The sequence below is a fragment of the Eriocheir sinensis genome, chromosome 9 (assembly GCF_024679095.1).
Source record: "Eriocheir sinensis breed Jianghai 21 chromosome 9, ASM2467909v1, whole genome shotgun sequence".
Taxonomy (NCBI): Eukaryota; Metazoa; Arthropoda; class Malacostraca; order Decapoda; family Varunidae; genus Eriocheir; species Eriocheir sinensis.
In genome coordinates, this window is record NC_066517.1 from 13,600,592 (window position 1) to 13,621,676 (window position 21,085).

At 41.7% G+C, this 21,085-nt stretch overlaps 1 protein-coding gene across 3 annotated transcripts in view; it reads right to left on the reverse strand.

Annotated features, from left to right (window-relative positions):
• Window positions 1-21,085, reverse strand: part of LOC126995933 (uncharacterized) — a 339,186-nt gene that overhangs the window by 263,121 nt on the left and 54,980 nt on the right. For all 3 annotated transcript variants that reach the window (XM_050855835.1, XM_050855836.1, XM_050855834.1), the window contains exon 2: window positions 5,850-7,237. In XM_050855835.1, the coding sequence (XP_050711792.1) occupies window positions 5,850-6,121 (272 nt within the window). In that variant the 5' untranslated portion in view covers window positions 6,122-7,237. The remainder of the gene's footprint in view (window positions 1-5,849; window positions 7,238-21,085) is intronic.

Here is a 21,085-nt window from a genome sequence, read left to right on the forward strand (position 1 = left end):
AATAGGCGTGAGTGAAACAGAACAAGAGTAGAAGCTGATGAATGGGGAGATGAGGCTCTTGAATGAATGAAAGGGAGGGAGGAATGAGAAGAATGGAGAGTGTTGGAATAAGATGGAAGAATTGGAATGAATGAAGAAAAACGACAAGGAGCAATAGAATGAGAGTACTAACAAGGAACAATACTCCTAGAAAGAAGAGACGAAGGAATTGACAATGCTTTAATAGATGAAGGAGAGAAAAACAGGGAATGAGTATTGAGAAGAATGGACGGGGAGGGAAAAAATGGGGATGTCAAAGGGAGTAAGTGGAATAAAGGGATAGAGTCAAGGGAGAGAGAAAACTGGATAGAATGTGGAGTAATTGATGGGTAGGAAGAGTAGGTGATGATAGGGATGGAGAATGTGAAATTGGAGAGGAGTAAGAAGAAAGAGAAAAAGCAAAAGGAGTAAAGGGAAGGGATAAGAACATGGAATAAAGGGTAATAGAGGGAAGTAAGAGCAAAAGGGGTGTAAGAAAGATGGAAGAAACATAAAAAAAAGGAGGAGAGGGGACAGTGACAGAAAAGGGAATAAAGGGAAGAGAGTAAGGACATGGAATAAAGGGGAAGGGAGAGAAAGGGAGACAAAAACAGACCCCATATTAGGTAGCAAGGGGAGTGTTACTAGGTTACGAGGGGAGGGTGCGTTGTCAGGGAGATAAGGGGAAGAGTTACGAGGGTGATAAAGGGAGTCACAAAGGGAGAATACATAAATGGAGGGATTCAAAAGGGAGAAAAAAGGGAGTTTGATAAAGGTGTGAAGACTTGACAGGAATACAAAGAAAAGATAAATGAGAAATATTGGCGTTTCTATATTTTTTTTTAAGTTTCTTCCGCTTTTCATTATTATTATTATTATTATTATTATTATTATTATTATTATTATTATTATTATTATTATTATTATTATTATTATTATTATTATTAACTACATTTTCTCTTCCTTATCTTCCTTGCTACACAGTTTGCCTTTTGTGGTACTTCCTCTTCCTCCTCCTCCTCCTCCTCCTCCTCTTCCTCTTCCTCCCCTAACCTAACCTAACCTAACCTCCTCCTCCTCCTCCTCCTCTATTCTTTCCTTCCCCTTTCTCCCTTCTCTATTCTCCTCTCCTTTTGAGCTTCCAACTTTTTATCCGTTCCATATATTTTTCTTTCCTTTCTCACCACTTTCCCCACCTCCTGTTATGCCTCCTCTCCATTTCCCGCTTCTCCAATCTATTCTTATCTATTGTACGCTTTCATATTCCTGAGTTTTCTTTTATTTACCCTTTCACATATTTTTTTTTACAATGTTTTCCTTCCTTCCTTCGTTTCTCTACCCGTTCCTATTCTTCCTACTCTTATATTTTGCCTTATCATTTTTTAACTTTCATTATTCTCCTTTCCCACTCCTCTTCACCTCCTCCTTCTAGTGATTTCCGTCTCCTCTTTGTCCTCCACTTCTTTCTGTTCTTCCTGTTCTTCCTTCCTCTCCCATTCCTTAACTTTCATTATTCTCCTTTCCTCCTCCTCCTCCCCCCCCCTCCTCATATCAGTCATCTCCAAAATCTCTTCATCCTCCACCTCCATCTACTCTTCCTACACTCCCTCCTTCCTCTCTCCAAACCCTCTCTTTCCTCCAAGTCGTTCCAAAAACAAGGGATCGAAGCTTCCAAAATCGGATCCGAGTACTTCATTTCGCGGCTTCGTCCTGCTGACTCATCCCCTCTTCATCCTTGTTAACGGCGGATAAGGGACAGCTGCTAACGGCACTAGGGAAGAGGAGGAGGAGGTGGAGGAGGAGTAGGAAGGGAAGAAAAGGAGGCTGTGGTTGGCTATAGTTTCTCAGGATAACTTTTTCTTCTCTTCTTTTCCTCTTTCTCGGCATAACAAAGGGAGCAAACACGAACGGGAAGGGAGGAAGACAAGAAAATGAGGTCGAGGAGGGATGCTGCGATGGAAGAAGATGGGAAGAAGTTAGGGAGAAAGGGAAAGAAGGAAAAGGGAGGAAGTCTGGAAGAGGAAAAGAGATAAAAGGGAAGGAGGCGAGTAGGGAAGGGAAAATCGTGAGAGGCAGGGTAGGAAGGGGAGATAGAGAAGATAGGGAAGGGGAGAAGAGTTGGAGGCAGGTGAGGGAGTGGAGATAGAGAGAGAGAAGGTAGGGAAGGGGAACATAGTGAGGGGCAGAGTTGGAAGTGGAGATAGAGAGAAAAGGAAGGTATTGGAAAGGAAAGAATAGTAAGGGACAGGGTAAGAAAAGGAGATAGATTGAATAAACAGAGAGGAAAAGGAGATAGGAGAGGGAGAGAGTAAAAGATGACTAAGAAGTGAAGATAGAGAGCAGGAAGGGAGGATTGAGAAAAGACTGGGAGATAACGTAGATAACAAGGAAGTGGAAATAGACATAGCAGGCAGGGAGAACAAAGACACAAGAGACGGAGAGGTAGAGATGAGAGATGTCTGGAGCTAAGAGGCAGAGCGGAACATCAGTGTTGGACGCGAGCAAAGACAGAGGCAGGGAGGGCAGGGGGGTGAGGAGGAGGGGGAGCTCAGAACGTTCGGTAAACAAGGGATGAACGCTGATCGGTCCACGGAGCCAGGGAGAGAGAGAACGAGAAAAGGGGGAGGAGGAAGGTGAAGAGAGGGAGGAAGGTGAGGAGGGAATGAGAGAAGGAAGGAAGGAGGAGGAGGGAAGTGAATGGAGGAATAGAGGTAGGTGAAAAGGGAGTAAGAAATGGAAGGAAAGGGGAGGGGGGAGGAAAGGAACGAGGGGAGGGGAAGAAGGGAGACAAAGGGAGGAGGTCGTGAGGTATAAGAGACCATTGAAACGGATAGGGAGCATAGAAAAGATTGGATGTTCAGGATAAGGACGGGAAAGGGAGGGAAAAGGATTACGGAGGGAGGAAAGAGACAGATGGTTAAGGGAGGCATAGAGAGGGAGCATGAAGAAGGGTAGAAAAGGGAGGGAAAGAAGGGAGTGGGGAAGAGGTACAGGGGTAAGGTAAATGAGGGAGGGAGGGGAGGGAAAGGTAAGGAGACTGGATGCGAGATAGAAGAACACAAAACGATAATATAATTGTTTACCGCTAACTAATGGAGGAGTAAAGGGGGAGGAAGAAAGGGAGTAAAAAAAATGAGAGAGGAAGGGAGAAGGAAAGAAGGGAGGAAAAGGGGAGTCAAGCAAATATGTGCTTTAGTGGGGAGGAAGAAGAGGGAAACAGGACATAATGGATTTGTTTTCATTGCTTACGTACAGAAAATGGAAGCAGGGGAGACTGAAGATAATTGGAAGGGTCTATCATTCACCCCTTACCATCACATCAAAAACTTTCCCAATTATTGCTCTATTTTCAAACGTCCAACCTATTCCACACTCCTAAAATACACATCTACGTTTCACTCCTTGTTCCTCCTCCTCCTCCTCCTCCTTTTCCTCTATTTTTTCTTCTCATTTCTCCCTTCTCTATTCGTCTTTCCTATGGGTTCCTAACTTTTATCTTATCCGTTGTGTATTTTCCTTTCCTCACACACAACTTCCTCCTTCTGTTATTCATCCTATCAATACAAGAAGCGATAGATATGACAACTAAGGTGACAAATTAAGGCATTCCCCTCCCTTCTCTCGAACCAATATTCCACTCTTCATACGCATACAGACGACTAATCAACAGAGCGTCCACTTAAACTAAATGAAAAAAAGGGGAAAGATGGGTCGAGGCTTCCCCCTAAATGAAAAGCAAACACCCTCTTGGCCTCTCGTCCCGAACAATTAATAAACTAAATATCGGCCGAGTCTCCCCTTCAATTACAAACAAATACCAAGCGAGTCACCCCTGCCGATAAACAAGGAAGAAAATGATGCCGCCGCTCAATGAAAATGGGATCAAAGCTAAACACCTCCGCTTCCCACCACTACCCCTCCTGTTGCTGTTATTTTTCTTCTCCTTTTTCCCATTACAAGGAGGAGGATAAAAAGTCTTCACCATCCATTTACGCGTGTGTCAGACTTTCGCCCGCTCAAAGGAAATTAACAAACGAAGTGAGAAAAGTAATAATCAATCACTTAATGGCCCCAAATCAACACAAGAGAGAGCGAGAGGGAGATTGCATTTACCTACTTATGTATTTGTAAAAGTTTGAACGATGCAATTTGGCAGAATACTCGAGTTTGTCTTTTTTGTTTTATTTTAAGGAGAAATTCATCGGATGGAAAGCTCTAGAGGTGAATATACGAGGTGAGGGGAGAAGACAGTGCTATACTTTACCGTCCCGCCGCGTCACCTGAAGAGTCTCAACGTACCTGGGGGAGAAAGAACGCAAGGTAATTAGTCTTTCGTTAATTAAAGGTAAGGTTCTTTCATCCATAAACAACATTAGTGCGTCTATTTTGGGTTTTCATCAGCTTTTCTTCCTCCTCCTCCTCCTCCTGTTCCTCCTCCTCCACCTCCTCCTCCTCCTTTTTCTTCCTCCTTTGATCAAACAAGGAAAGGGAGGAGAAACATGGGACGAGAAGGTAACAGACACCCGGTTGGCTCATAACGAGGTTACCAGCTGGCTCAAGAGGAGGATGAGGAGGAGGAGAAGGAGGAGGGGAAGGAGGAAGAGGGGGGAGGAGACAAATGATGATAAAGAGAGGAAAATCTGACAACTGAAAATGGTAAACAAAATATGACGGAGGAAAAATATAACTAGGAATACAAGCACAGGATTTATGTAACAGAGACACGCTAAGATGAAGGATAAGATATGCAACAATGACACGGAAGAGGAAGAAGAAAAGAAGAGGAAGGTGTAGGAAGAAGAAAACAACACATAACAAAGAAACGGAAGAGGAGGAAGAAAAGAAGAGGAAGGCGTAGGAGGAAGAAAACAGGCAACTAATACAAAGAATAGGAAGGAAAAAAAGATATTTGAGAATACAGAAGACAACATATAACAAAGAAAAAGAAGAGGAAGAAGAAGAAAAGAAGAGGAAAGTGTAGGAGAAGGAAAACAGGCAACTTACATAAAAGAATAGAAAGAAAAAGAAGATATATATAAGGAGACTGAAGACAACAGATAAGAAAAGGGAAAGAAGAGGAAGAGGAAGGAAAAGGAAGAGGCAGAATAAAACAAAAACAACGACGACTAGGAAGAGAAAGAAGGAGGTTAAAGAGCAGGTGATGTCTTAAGAGGAAGAGAAAAGAAGGGGCAGAATAAAACAAAGAAAACAAAAACAAGGAAGAGAAAGAGGAAGAAGAAGAGTGAAGGGAAGAGGGCAGGTGGTGTCTTTTCATGCCCTTCCTCCCTCCCCTTTCCCGTCCCTTCCCTTCCCTTCCTTTCCTCTCGCGTGTTTTTGGCTCGTCTCCACAAACTTCGAGGAGGCTGGTGATCCCCGAGCCTCTCCTTTTCATCCCCGGAACAGCATCTTTGTATGGATTGAGGTATCTTGTCATCTTGTTAGCTGACCCTTCCTGAACCTCAACCGTGCGTATAGAAGACAGGCAATGACATGTTGATGAGCCATAAACCTTACGGAAAGATGTTGTTAGTTGACCCTTCGTGAACGTCAACCTCCTGAACCTCAACCGTGCGTACAGAAGACAAGTAAAGATATTCTGATGAGTCTTAAAACTTACCAAAAGATGTTGATGGCGTTTCTTTGTTAAACTCTTACCTGGCCTTAATTAAAATCAGGTAGAAGAAATAAAGGATAATAAAGAGAATACATGAGACAATAGAAACACACGAAAACTTAATGAATGGAAGGAAAAGGGAGTGCATTAGAGGCTCTCCAATACACTTCACATAAATCGTCTAGAAAATGCTGAAAATATGTTAAAAAAAACTCACCCCGTCTGACAGTGTACCACGTTGGTGTGTGCTGACGTGTGGTGCTTCTGCTGACGTTCTGGCTGACTGCTGAGGCCCTGCTTACCCCCACACTGGCCCCCCACACCTCCCCCTCCACCCCCACCACCACCTCCCCCAACCCCACCGCCCCCACCCCCCTGCTGGCCGTCCTGGTGGTGGTGGTGGGTGTTGTGGTGGTGGTGGTGGTGGTGCTTGTTCTTCTTAACATTCTTCGGACACTGACACTTCCCGCTCGAGTGTTTGTTGCCCATCTTTCCTCACGTGATACCCATCGTCCGCGTGAGGATGGGCGCCCTCCTCCTCCTCTTCCTCGTCTACCTCCTCCTCCTCCTCCTCCTCTTGTATCTCTTCTGCGTCCTCCTTCTCCTCCTCTTGATTTGCGCCACTTCACTTCTCAGGCTTACTTTCCTCTCCTTTTCCTCTTTTCTCCACCTTTTTCTTTAATCTCCCTCTCGTTTTCCTTTTCTGTTTTATCCTTCTCCTTTTCTCTACACCTTTGGCTTACTCACTTTCCCTCTCACAGGCCTTAATACACAATCTTTTTCTTACAGGTGATTCGCTTTCAGGTGCCTCAAAGAGTTATCCTCTGACAGGTAACGTGTTTTCCTTCCTGATTGGCATTCATGGATTTCTTTCTTTCAACTAGTATTTTTTTTAACTTACTTTTTCCTTTCAGTGTTGGACGTTAGCACTTCCTCTTATTTGCTTTCATTAGATTCACTCATCCACTCTCACTGACAGATTTTTAGGTTCTTATTCTCAAGTCTTTGGAATAACCTTCATCTTTCATTTTCCATTCCTTTTCTTTACCGCACTCACTCACTTTCATCCCATTTTTCTCCACTTTCTTGGTTTAGTCACTTTTTTCACACTTTTCCTAATTTTCTCGCGGCCTTGATCCGTTCCTCCACCAACCACCTAACTACCCTCCGCTGACTCCTCTCCTCGGCTAACTTTCACTAACTTTCGTTTTCCTTAATGAGGGCAGCAGCATCCTCTCGCAAGTCTTCGCAGGTGATGCTCGCTCGCTCACCTGTCACCTCCTCGCACCTGCCTCATCATCATCATCACCTTGGAAGTCAAAACAAACAACACCACAACTTCACCTCAGTCTTCTCTTTCCACTTCATAAACTAACTCATCTTTATCAGTAGGTTTTCATGTGGTTTCATGCAAACATTTATTATTTTCAAAGGAATTGAGGGTATTTAGATCATGTAGTCCTTTTGCAAACACCTTTCCGTCATAACCTCGTCCTCATTAGTACCATAATGCCCAGGTGTCTCACAGAGCAGGTAATTAGTGTCACATGTCAGCGGAGCGAAGACAACAGCTGACGTGACTTAATAAAACCTGGTAAAAATATTCTGAAAAACATAAAATGTGAAAGAAACCGTGAAATGAGTGGGTACGATTTTACTTGTGTTCTTTCTCATTTGTGTGTGTGTGTGTGTGTGTGTGTGTGTGTGTGTGTGTGTGTGTGTGTGTGTGTGTGTGTGTGTGTGTGTGTGTGTCTGTGTGTGTGTGTGTGTGTGTGTGTGTGTGTTGCAGCCAAGTAGTCAGGGAAACGAAAAATCCCTAAAACAACAGGACCTTGGTAAACACACACTTTTAATAAGAGATAAAAATGTATTTCCACTGGTTGGCTGCTCGAGCTTTGGTGTGTGCGTGTGTGTGTGTGTGTGTGTGTGTGTGTGTGTGTGTGTGTGTAAGGCGGCCAGGTGTGTGAGGAAGGCCCGAGCGTCAGGTACAAACACTCCTCCGCTAACAAAACAACTTCACAAAACACAGGGGCGCCAAAACACATTAAACTACACACACACACACACACACACACACACACACACACACACACACACACACACACACACACACACACACACACACACACACACACACACACACACACACACACACACATACACAAATCCCTCTTCCCCTTCCTCTCCCCCCACCCACAAAACTCCCTTTAGCTTCCCTTCCCCCCATTAAACACACACAGACACACACAGACAAACACACACACGCAAATGTCGATATAGCCACTGAAAATAGAATGGCTATTAAGAACATTATGCATTCATTGAACGATAAAATTGTTTTCCTCGCCGACTCTTTAAACACAACGAAAACAACTTAAAATACCTTATCACGGACAATTTACATCGTCCTGAAACGAAAACATGGATCTAGAACGTACTGATAATTCTTACGTAATATTACTAACGTGTTTTTTTTACTGCCCGATGCTTAATAATTCGTAGTTTTGTTGATATAAAAATATAGCGATGTCCCTTATCTTATATATACTTCTTTCTTTCTCTTTCTCTTCGTCTCTCTTTCTCTATCTGTTTCTTAATACCTGTGGAAATCCATATACTTTAAACCAAAATTAGATTCTCTCTCTCTCTCTCCGAAAATTCTTATTAGGAAACAAATTTTGGGATCAGGGGAGCCAATCTTCCGTAATATTAAATTGAAATGAAAAATAACCCGGGCCGCAAAAAAGCCCCACAAGCTACCCCGTGCATGGAAAATAGGAGGGCGAGCTTTTTGGTCCACGGAGCGCAATATTAAACAGTGCACGAAGTTAATACCGATCCACGAATATTGTAGACTAAAGAGATTAACCTTTTTGGGGCAAGAGACACACAATAACGTGATGCGGAGAGGCTGGACGAAGGTTGATGGAGAAAGGTAGAGAGAGAGGGAGACAGGGGAAAAGTTGATGAATTCGCGAGTAATGGAAGAAGGGAAAGAAAATGAGAACGGGGTAGAGAAAGAGAGACAAGGCAAAAGTTGATAAATTCGCGAGTAATGGAAGAAAGGGGAAGAAAGAGAAAGACGGGCAGAGAGAGAGAGAGAGAGAGAGAGAGAGAGAGAGAGAGAGAGAGAGAGAGAGAGAGAGAGAGAGAGAGAGAGAGAGAGAGAGAGAGAGAGAGAGAGAGAGAGAGAGAGAGAGAGAGAGAGAGAGAGAGAGAGAGAAAAGGGAAAAGTTGATAAATTTGCGAGTAATGGGAGAAAGAGAAAGCAAGAAAGAGAGAGAGAGGGGAAATATGAGTGATGTGTGGAAATTAAATGTCCCTCACTCAACAGTTGATAAATTTGCGAGTAATGGAAGAAAGGGAAAGAAAAAGAGAGAGGGGGGGAAGTATGAGTGATGTACAAAAAGAAATTATGTTACCTCACTCAACAGTTGGTTAATCTCTCTCTCTCTGTCCCTCTCCCTCTCTCTCTCCCTCTCCCTCTCCATCTCTCTCCCTCTCTCACTTTCTCTCCCTCTCAGATACCGGGATTATCCTCACAATATACGAAGTTGATACATAAAGTCTAAAGATACCTTAAGTAACACGAATTTAGGGCTTAACTTACTTGGGGGAGGATGAGGAAGGGGAGGAGATGCAGGAGGAACGTGAAGGGGAAGAGGAGCTATAAAATGAGACGACTAAGGAGGAGAGAAGGGAGAGAAGACAGTGGATGCAATGCAGGAGAAGGAAAAAGAGGAGGAAGAAGAGTAGAAGGAATAAGAGAACCGGAGAAATAAGAAAGGAAATGGATGGAAAGTAGTAGAGGAAAAGGAAGAAAGGAAAACAAAAGAATAAAAACTATAGGACAAAGTGGAAAAATTCAAGTGGAAGAGGAAGAAGAATATGAGGAGGAAGACGAAGAAGATAAATATAGAAGAGCAGGAAAGAAATATTGTCAACAGAATTACGTAAAATAAACTGACTAAAAAGGAAAAAAAGGAAAATAAAAACAATAAAACAAAGGAAACAAAATTAAGTGGAGGAGAAAGACACATACAAGAAGGAAGACGAGGAAGAAAGAAAAGAAGAAAAGAAATGTTACAAACTGAATTATAGAGAATTAAACTGACGAAAAAACAAAAAAAACAAGAATGAAAACGATAAAAGAAAGCAGAAAAACTTAAGTGGAGGAGAAAGACGAATAGAAAGAAGGAGTCGAGAAAGAGGAATATAGAAGAGAAGGAAAGAAATGTTGCAAATTGAGTTATCGAGAAAATTTAAGACGAAAAAAGTAAAAAGAAAAATAAAGAAATGAGTTAGGAAAAGAAATATGAAAAGGAAGTCGAGGGGAAAAATAACGGAGAAGGAAAGAAATGTAGCAAATTGAATTATAAGAAAAATTCAACTACCGAAAAAAGAAAAAAAAAACATGGCCACTCTTTCTCTGGCGTGCTTTGTGAACCACCGGGCTGCATGGCGAGCTGACGTGTGCGTGCGTGTGCGAGCGCGGAGCATAAAGGAAGCAAGAGCGGGAAAATCACATAACATTTTTTTCGCTACAAATTTGGACAAGAAAATAAAAGTGAGAGAAAATTAAATCCATCTGTAGTTTAGTTAGTACATGTTGTTGGTGTTGTTGGTAGTAGCAGTAGTGGTAGTAGTAGTAGTAGTAGTAGTAGTAACGACCAAAAATATTAACTCTTCTCGCCACTTTTGGACAGCGATGGTTTTTTTAGTATATTTTCATCGAGGATTTTGAGGTGTTTAGGGTAGCGATAGAGGGTTGGGATTTGTAGGGGATTGAGAGTCGCTATTCAACTCCTTATGTACCGAATTCCATTATTCTAAAACCTTTCAGTTAGTAAAAATTTTGAAAAACGTAAACAGTTGTGAGAAGAAAATAATAATAGTATAACAGTGAAAGTAATTAATCAGCCGGTGGGACAGGTGCGTGGCAGGTGAGGTGCCATTAACGGTGCGCGGCGGACAGGTGGTGCAGACGTTACCTGGTGGGCGGCATGCAAACCTCTGCAGCTCGTACCTTAACATTAAAACCAAAACACTCGCTCTTTACGACTCTTTCTTACATCAAACGGCTTAACAACCACGGACTAATTAGTTTATTTTTGCCTTAACTTGAAAGGCGAACACAGAGAAATGCATTATCCGTAGTTTTATGCTTTCTTTTTGCGTGCCTTTCCAACCCTTCCGCTTTTGTTGCCTTCAGAGATGAAACAACGAGCTATCTATTACATTCCGGGAAGTTGTTTTATTTGCCTCGTTAAACCAACACAAAACTAGTTTATCAAATGCATTAATATTGTACACTAAACAAAGAGCATAGTAAAAGTCCGTTCTACGTTCTAACAACCTACTAACATAAAATAATAGTAAAGGCTTGTTCTAAATTCCAACAAGCCACTAACTTAAAAGAAATGGTAAAGGCCTATTCTAGATTCCAACAAATATTAAAACTATTAGTGAAGGCGCCTGTGTTATTAAGAAAATAAGGAAAACAAGAAATACACGTGAAAATAGATGAAAAAAATAAAGGTGAAGAGGTAATAAGAAGAATGTGAATACAAATGCAGTTAATAAGGAAAGTGAAAAATATATATATATATAAAAAATAGAGGCAAAATATAGGTGAAGAGGTAACCAGAAGATTATGAACACCAGTGCAGGTTTACGATCTCTCTTGTCCTATATTCTAACAAGCCACAAACTTAAAAGGAAACACGGCCTTCAGAAATTTTGGATAACTCTGGAACACTCAAGATGCCCAGGGATGCTGTTGAGTGACTCCCGCCCCGGCCACTCACACGAAGATGAAGAAACATAAGATGAAAGATACAGCACGCGGGAGACTAATGCCGAGGAGAGGCGAGGACGGGAGGGAGAAATAAGAAAAGAAGAAAGGCAGCAAAAAGAAAGAAAGAATGGAGAGGCGTTTGCACTCGAATTCAAGACAACTTCGCAAACAGAGAAATAAAACTTGGGTGAACAAAAAGCAAATACAACAAACACTTTAGAGATACACAAATAAACTCGTACTGAAGATAAAAAAAGAACAAGGCATCCGGGAAGAAAATAGATGAGAGGAAAAAGCAGGATAAAGAAGATGTATACGAGAGGGACAAGTAAGAGGAGGAGAGGGATTAGGAGGAGGAGAAAGAGGAAGATAAATGGAGTGGGATGAGAAGGAAGAGGAGGAAGATTACTTGGTGACACTTTTGGCAATAAACGATACAAATAACAAAGAAGACGGGGGGAGGAAGAGGAAGAGGAAGAAAAAGCGGAGGAGGAAAACAGCATAATGAGAGGGTGGGCGAAATGAGACGAGGGAAAGGAAAACATGGAAAGCGGAAGGAAGGAGAACATGAAAGGCGGAGGAAGAGGAAGAGAAGGAGGAGGAAGCTGAGGAAGACAATGATGATGAGGAGGAGGAGAAGGCTGAGGATGACACTGAGGAGGAGGAGGAAGAGGAGGAGGATCAAGAGGAAGATAGGATGGACACAAGTTCCCAAATGTCTTTAGGAACCACACACAAACCTCCTCCTCCTCCTCCTCCTCCTCCTCCTCCTCCTCCTCCTCCTCCTTATCCTTCAGCCGGAAACTTGAGCCTCTACAGCAAAACGGAGGCAGGCAATTCAACCCGTAATTAGAGTTTAATGAAATTCACGCCGTCACGGGAAGGGGTTTTGAAGTAAGCTCCTCCGGGTGACCGACCGACGCTGACGCTCTCTGAATTTTAATTAATTAGCGGTGTCTACTTTTTTTTTTTTTTTTTTTTTGCTAAGTTGGAAGAAAGGGGATGATATATTTTTTTAGGGGAATATTCATTGGTGTGGATGTGGTGGTGGTGGTGGAGGAGGTAATGAGAAATATATTGTCCGTTTTGCAGAGTAGCTTAAAAGTGAAGAGCCTTTGAGGGTAAAATCAAAATATAACAAATACTAGAGCTGGTGTTTTGTAGAGTAGAAAAGTCTTAGATGTTTGTAGTAAATGCGTACATAGAAGATGAGCGAAAGAAGAAGGAACGAAAGGGAAGCTATGAAATAATGAGAAAAAAATAGAGGAAGGATGAACGAAGGTGAAGATAAGAGAAAATGAGAAAAAAATAAAGAAATAAAAGATAGAAATAAAGTAAAAAAAAAAAAAATGTAGCTAAAGGCAAATAAAAATAAACACACACACACACACACACACACACACACACACAGAGAGAGAGAGAGAGAGAGAGAGAGAGAGAGAGAGAGAGAGAGAGATGAAAGAGAGAGAGAGATATGAGAGCGTTCAGGAATCTGGGTAACAAATATCTTGGGGGTTTCATCTCATAAACAATAAACAAAGACGTGAGTTGCTTTTGTGTGTGGCAAGCAGAAATAGACATTCTCTCTCTCTCTCTTCCAATTAGCTTCACTACAAATCGTCCTTGAGTTCTTGATTCGTTTAATTATCCTAAATTCAAACTCAGAATTAAACACGACGCATTTACATGTCTTATTAAAACGGCACACACACACACACACACACACACACACACACACACACACACACACACTGAACCTACCAGGCAACCATTTCCTTTATTCCCATTTCCCATTTATTTTCTGGAGTCCCTTTCCACCAAATTAAAGTGATTCGTTTCGTTATAAATTATAGAGTTTTGGTTATCTTATTATTTTTAGCTTTGATGATTAATAGTGAATGATTTTTTTAATATATATTTATGGAGAGAGATCATTATTTTTTTCTTCTTGCAAATTGACAAACGAGTAATTTAGAAGCGTTTGTGTTTGTGTGTGTGTGTGTGTGTGTGTGTGTGTGTGTGTGTGTGCCATTCAATCCTCTGGAGAGCGCCGTTCACTTACACACACGCGCGAGGCAACTGACATCAGCAAATTGATCCGCTAGTTTTATTCTCTCTCTCTCGTCCACTCTTCTCTTCTTGGAATCATTAACATATTTTTCCTTTCCACTTTTCTCCTTATCGTCCTTCCACTTATACTTTTCCCTTTCTTTCTTTCTTTCTTTTTTTCTTTCTTTTTTTCCTTCTTTCGTTGTTTCTCCACTTGATTTCTTTCTTTGCCTTACGTTTCCTTTCCTCCTCCTTCTCCTCCTCCTCCTTCCGGGTATACTAAACTGATCCTTAATGCCCACACGCTTCTCCTATCTCCTCCACCAATCTCAAAGTTCCCTCCAACCTTTCCTCCTCCCAATAACCCTTCCTCGTCCCTCCATCTCTTCCCAGAATCCCCTCTTCATCGCGGGTAGAATTTCCATGTTTTCTCTCCCTTCTTTCTTACTAAGACGTTGTTTTCCTCTATTTTCCTCTTGGTGATGTTTCTATTCCTTTTTCTCCTTTTGTTCTTTTTCCTCCTCCTCCTTTTCTTCCTTCTGTTCCTATTTTTCCTCCTCCCCCTTCTTCCCTTCCTTCAGTGGCAAAATGGAAACCACCTGTCATTTATCTGTTTATTTCTTTTTTCGTTTAAATCATTATGTTTTAGGTTCTTCTATTATGGTCACTTTTACTTACACCTCAGTCCTCATTCTCGTCCCTCCTCCTCCTTCTCTTGCTCCTTCTCCTCCTCCTCCTTCTCCTCTTCCTCCTCCTCCTCCTCCATTTCTCCCCTTCCTTAACTCTGGCGCCTAGACGAATAAGGTGATTCTTCGGGCTCTAAGGATTGAAGAGAAAACAGACGGAAAAATAAGATAAAGGAAAGCAAATGGAGGAAGAAGACAGGAAGAAAATAAGGCAATAGAGGGATAAATGTGTTCAAATATTGGGCGAGAGAGGGACAAGCACACGCGCACGCACACGCACACACACACACACACACACACACACACACACACACACGCACACACACACATACACACACACACACACGGAGATAAACCAACACGACGATTCCTTCTTGTTTGCTTCCAGTCCGATTCCAAAGATTCTGTCAAATATTCACTTTTCCTCTTCTCTCTCTCTCTCTCTCTCTCTCTCTCTCTCTCTCTCTCTCTCTCTCAAACACCCTCTCAGAATCATAAAATCAGCTTTGCACTTTGTCAGAAACTCAACTCGGCTACCTAACTTACGAGTCTTGAAAGCTTAATGCGTTTTCTGTCGCCTCTTTCTCGCTAACTTCAAGAGACGCGGCAAAAAGAAAAATCAAAGTAAAGGAAAAAAACGTGCCATCGACATGAACTGGAAATGGCAAAAGGGTATCAAACGCGCACGGATTCCTGGAAGGTTAAATTCAGCAGCAAACGAGGACATACAAGTTACGAGGAAGCATATGTCAGCCCCTCAATTTGGTGCCGCGGATGGATGGAGACATAGATAGATAGATATATAGATAGATAGACTGAGAGATATATAAGGATAGATGGATAGAGATAGAAAGGCAGTGTTTACCTTTCATATCTGTCCTTTGCAATACATATACAACTTAATGATGAAAAGATTAAAACTAAAATAAAATAAAAACTAAATATTGTGGTTTTATATAATACGAAATAGAGGTCATTCGCTCTCTTCCTCCTCCTCCTCTTCCTCCTCCTCCTATTCATCCACCTCCTCCTTCCATTGCTAGGAGACGGATGTGATGCGTGGCGTCAAAGAAGGAGGAGATGAAAAAAGGAAAGAAAGGAAGAATTGGAGATATCAGTGAAGCCGGATCGAAAAGAAGGAAAGGAAATGACGGGAAAAGAAACGAAAGGAGGAAGGAGGGGAGATAAGGAAGAGTGAGGGAGGGAAGAGGGTAGGGAGATAAAGGAAGGGAGAGACTGAAATGGAGGGAGGGTTATGGAAGGGGAGGGAGAGGGAGGGAGGGCGGGTTATGGAAGGGGAGGAAGAGGGAGGGAAGGATGGTTAATGAAGCTATAAGATAAATTACTATATTTTTCTTTCATATTATTTAATCATTGAAAAATTTGTGTCCTTTAATAAATTTCCCTTCTATTTTTATGTGTTTGTTCATTTGTGTACTTGTTTGAGAATCGTCTAAATACCGTATCAAAAGTTTATTCATTTAATGTGTATTGCTGTAGGTAAATACAATAAACGTATAATGAACGAATAATGAACGACTTATCTAGTAATTTCAGATAACGATAACAATAAAATGAAAAGGTAAAGAGGAAGAAACGTCAATCATATATAAGACAAAGAAGAGGGTGGGAATGAGCTTATCCGTCATTATTTCCTTCCTGTCACATCACCGCCACCGCCATCATCACCACCAATAGCAGCCCCGACCCCCTATTTATCCTCCCCCACGTCTTTTCCTTCCTTCTTCATCACATCTCCCTAATTCCATCTTCTTCCTTAGTCAAGCCAACAAAGCCAATCTCCCTCCCCCAATCCTGTGGCTCCCTCATTATGCAACCAATCTCCATTTTCTTCAGGAGATACTTGGCCCCAGGGGTTGTCAGGCGAAAGAAAACGAGGGCTACGAGATAACTAAGCGGCGGCCTCTTCCCATTTTTTTGCGGACGGATGCGTTTTCTTTGATGCTTCGCGGGGGAGATTTGAATATATTTACTTGCATCCTCGACGCAAAAAAGGCACAAGTTTTCTCCTTCTACATGCATGAGGAAGCAGGAGGGAAAATGCGTGATCTGACGAAAGGGTGATCAAGGGTAGAAGGAGATATAAGAAGAGGATGGAAGCAGAAGGAGGATGAGAAGGAAAACGTGAGGAAAAGGGGGAAAAAGAGATGATGGAAGAAGCCGAGGGATTTAAGTATAAGAGGGAAAGGGAAGAGAAGGAGAGGATGGGGGCACGGCAAAGGAGGAGGAGGGAGAAGTTGGAAAAAGGGAAAGGAAATGAGGTGAAGGAGAAGGAGGATAAGAGGGAATGGAAAGAAGGCGAGGTTGTGAGCAGAGGAGGAGGAGGAGGAGAAGGGAGAAGCTGGAAAGATTGAAGGAGGTGGAGGAGGAGGGAGGGAGGGAGAGGTGAAGAGGGTAAGAGGAGAGGGAGAGGACGAGGAGGTAGAGGAAGTGAGTGAGGGAAGGCAAGGAAACGAAGGGTGGCAAACTGACGCCTGTTGATAGAAAATGCAAATGAACTCATTGTATGGAAGGGACATTTTCCACGCCTGGCCAGGGAGGGAAGGGCGGCGAGCAGGGACAGGAAGGACCGTGAAGGGGCCTCCGAAGGGCAATACTTCACGCTGGCGGCAGGAGTGGGAGGGGGAGAAGAGGAAGGGGCAAGAGGAGGAACGGGAGGAAGAGGAAGGGGCAAGGGGAAGGGGGTAAAGGACCGCGTTCGAGAAAGATGTGAACAGGGCATGAAAAAGAGGGAATATTTTGGGAATGCAGGATGTACGGGAAGAGGAGGAAGGAAGACTGCAGGGGCAAGAGGAAGGTGGAGAGAGGGTGAGATGGAAGAGGGAGGGATATGAGAAGTGCAACAAAAAAACAAGGAATATAGTGAAAATGCATACAGGGGAAGAGGAACATGACGAGAAGGATATTAGGGAAAGGGTGAGGAAATAAAGGGAAGATATGGGAATGAAATGGGACTAAGGAAAAAGATGATAGAAATAACAAGACATATATGAACGTGCCAGAGATAGAAAACTGGGATAAGGAAAAGAAGTATGGTGAATGGAGCAAGACAAAGAGGTAAGACATACGGAAAAGAAAGACAAAACAGAGAACAGAGAACGGGAAACAGGTAGAATAAACGGGCGGGAGAACCTACAACGTATACGAAAAACAAAGTAAATATGGGAATGTTGAACAGGGGAGGAGAGAAACGAGGAAGGGTGAAAAAAAATAATAACAATACGATAAAATAAAAGAAAGGAGAACGAATAACGGATAAGCGATGATAGAAAAAGAGATATAAAACTCGAAACAATAAAAAGCTTAACGAGGAAAAAGTATGAGTTATGGAACCGATTAGGGAGGAAAAATCACTTACAATAGGAAAAAAACAAGATGAAACAATGTCTAGGGGAGGAATATTAATTAAAAAATCGTGAAGGGCAATAGAAAATAATAAAAAAAGCACAATATATCGATCAACAACAGGACTGAAAATATAAATAAAACCAGACGACACTACCAGTAAAAACAAAACAAAATAATCAGATAAAAAATAATGAAAAGGACAATAATTCGATCAACAAGAAAGAAAAAGACAAACAAAAAAACCAGGCGACATTATTAGTAAAAAAAAAGAACAAGCTGAAAATAATAAAATACTAAAAAAGGGCAAGCAAAAACATACACCTACCAATAAAAAGAAGAGCAAACAAAGCCAAACAAAAAGCAGCTTCGAGCAAAAAGTGGCACTCTGAACGACACCTGGCGGGGGCGGGGGCGGGAGGTGGGGGGTGGGGGGGGCGGGTGACGGATTACCTGCCTCTCACCGGTAATGGGCGACAGGTACGACGTTTCCCGACTCCCTCCCTCCACCTTTTCCCTGTCAGGTGCGCTAGATGATAACACAAAGACCTTACCCACAATATATATTTTGGAGGTAATGATAAGACAGTAAACAGCATATCATAACTCACGATTACTTGCAACCTTGATTTTTGTGGCTAGAATGTTACTTTTTAATACACGTCTTAGGTAAAAAGCAAGTAAAACCACAAGAAAACGTGAAAACAAGGCTCTTACGCACGTTATATTTTGGAGATAATGATAAAAAGCAGCATTATATCACCTCACGATCGCTTACACCTTGATTTTTGAGCCCTCATTGTCACCTGTATATAGATAATCCTAGAGAGCACAGGTAAAGAACAATTAAAACAAGAAGAAAACGTAGGAATATAGCTCTTGCGACATTATCTTTTAGAAGTAATAATGAAAAAAGCAAAACATCTAAGTTTATAATCGCATGCACTTTAATTTTTATGCTCTGAATATTACTTTTAGGTAAATGGCTTACGAGACTCAGGCAGAAGGCAATCAAATCAAGAAAATACATCAGAGTTCCCAACGACAATACAGTTAAAGCAACACTAGTGCATAAAAGAGAAAGTAATAAAAAATAAAAATCCATTAGACACTTAGACTTTTATCGGCGTAAAAAGCAAAGTATTAACGAGGAGCGTATTTGATTGGACACCGGCATAATCCGAATATACATTTTTTTCTATTTCTACCTGCATATGCCTGACCAATCTACTCTCTCTCTCTCTCTCTCTCTCTCTCTCTCTCATTCAGTGTCCATTATTACCGCTCTTATTGAACAGGATCTTTTTTATGATGCCATTTCTCGTTTTATTTCGTTTTCAAAGCCCTGTGTCGCATTTCGGGTTTGCATTCCCATATTGGCTCCACCTGATTCAAAATGTTTCGCGTTACCGGTTTATATGTCATCTATAGTCAATTTTGCGCTCTCTCTCTCTCTCTCTCTCACCCTACACACACACACAAACACTCTATATCTGCCTATCTTTCTCTATTTCTCATTCTACAGCCGCTCTATATCCCGTTTATCTCCTTTTTCCTTATCTTCCTCTATCTTTATTTCCCCTCTTTCTTATCCTTTGTCTCTTTATCTATATTTCGTACCTTATCTATCTGTCTATCTCTATTTCTGAAGTTACAACCCTTCCATGTTTTCTTATTCTTTCTCACCCTCTATCTTTTTTTCCCTCATTCTCGCCCCTCTCTCACTATCTTTATCTCTTTTTATATCTATCTATCTATCTATCTGTCTCTTTTTCGGAACCGCTCTTCGTCTCCTTATGTCTTCTCATCCTCCCTTTTTCCCAATATTCTCATCGTCTCCTTTTTTTCCCTCTCCCACCACTGACCTTCTCCTTCTTCTTCTTCTTCCTCCTCTTTTTTCCCTTGCCCTCTCATTCCTGCCACCGCCACACACTCCTCCACACTCATTACCGATAACATCCTCTTCATTCCAGACATTCCCATTCCAATCTTATTTTTTAATCTCCTCTTTTTCCCTTTTTCCTCATTTTTTGCCTCCTTATTTTCCCTTCCACTTTTTTTTTTAACTTTTCTCCGCGGATTTTTTTTTTCTTTCTCTCCCTCTTATTTTCTTTTCATGTTCCATTTTTTCGTCGGCTTCCATTTTCTTTTTCGTTTTCTTAATTATATATATCCTTCCTCCTCCATCTCCTTCTTCTTCTATTTTTACTTCTTCCCTTCTTCCTCTTCCTCCTCCTCTTCTTCTTTCTTCTTTTGCTTATCTATCTTCTATTTCCATTTTTCTTCTTTCTATTTCTTCTCCTTTTATCCTCCTCCTCCTCCTTCTCCTGCTATTTCTCTTTCTTCTGTCATTTCACTGTCTTCTTTTTCCTTTTTTGTCTTTTTCTCCTCCTCCTCCTCCTCCTCCTCCTCCTTCTCCTCCTCCTCCTCTTCCCGCTCCTCCTCCTCCTCCGAAGCAATGACGCATATATATCTTCCTTCGTGACCCTGAATCACCAACACTGTCACTCTGCCGCTCTTCCTCCTCCTCCTCCTCCTCCTCTTCTTGCCGCTCCTCATATTTCTCCGTGGTTTTCTTTTATTCCTTCTCTTTTCTCAGCTTAAACTTCGATTCCAAATTCCTTCTCCTTTTTCCTTTCTAGTTTTCTTTCCACCTTTCTTTATTCTCTAACTTTTTTTCTTCCCGCTCCTCCTCCTCTTCCTCCTCCTCCTTTTCCTCCTTTTCGGGGTCTGGCTTTTCCTCTCAATGGTGATGATGTGATAACACGCGTGATGAGAGCATTGGGATGAGTTTTTTTCAATACTCTCTCTCTCTCTCTCACGCAGACAAAGATACACACACACACTAAATTAATCAAAAGAATCACAACAGAGCTTCCAACCCACATATCACCTACCCTCCCCCTCCCCCTCTAGCAGCCACGCCCCTCCCCCCCCCTCCCCGCCCCCCCTCTCACCCAGCCGTCACCGCATCCGCCACATCGTCACCCGTCACCCGCGGCGTCACACGATGAGATAAAATCAATACGAGAGTGACGAGAGGTGGAGGGCTGGGAGGGCTGGGAGGGCTGGAGGCTGCATCTCTCTCTCTCTCTCTCTCTCTCTCTCTCGTTTACTTGCTTATTATTATATTTATCTTAAAAGGACAGAAACGTAACGTCTGTTTTCTATTACTTACTTCTCTTTATCTTTTTCTTTCATTTACGAATTACTATATTTTTTTTCTGGTATTTATTCATCGTTTATCAGTATTTATATTCATTTTGTCATATTTGCAAAAGTTTATTCATGTTTATATTATCATTATTTTCTTTCGTTTTCAGATTATTATGCTTTTTTTAGTATTTCTAGTATTTTTTTCAGTATTTATAGTATTATTTTAGTATCTTTAGTAATTTAAGTATTTATTTTACGCATAACACCATTTACTTTTTCTCTCATTCATCACAAAATTATTCCTTCTTATTCTCACTTGCTTTCTAATTATCTCTTTTATTTCGCGGTCTATTACTTCGCCTCATATTTCTATTCTTCTTTTCCTCTTATTCGTCCCCA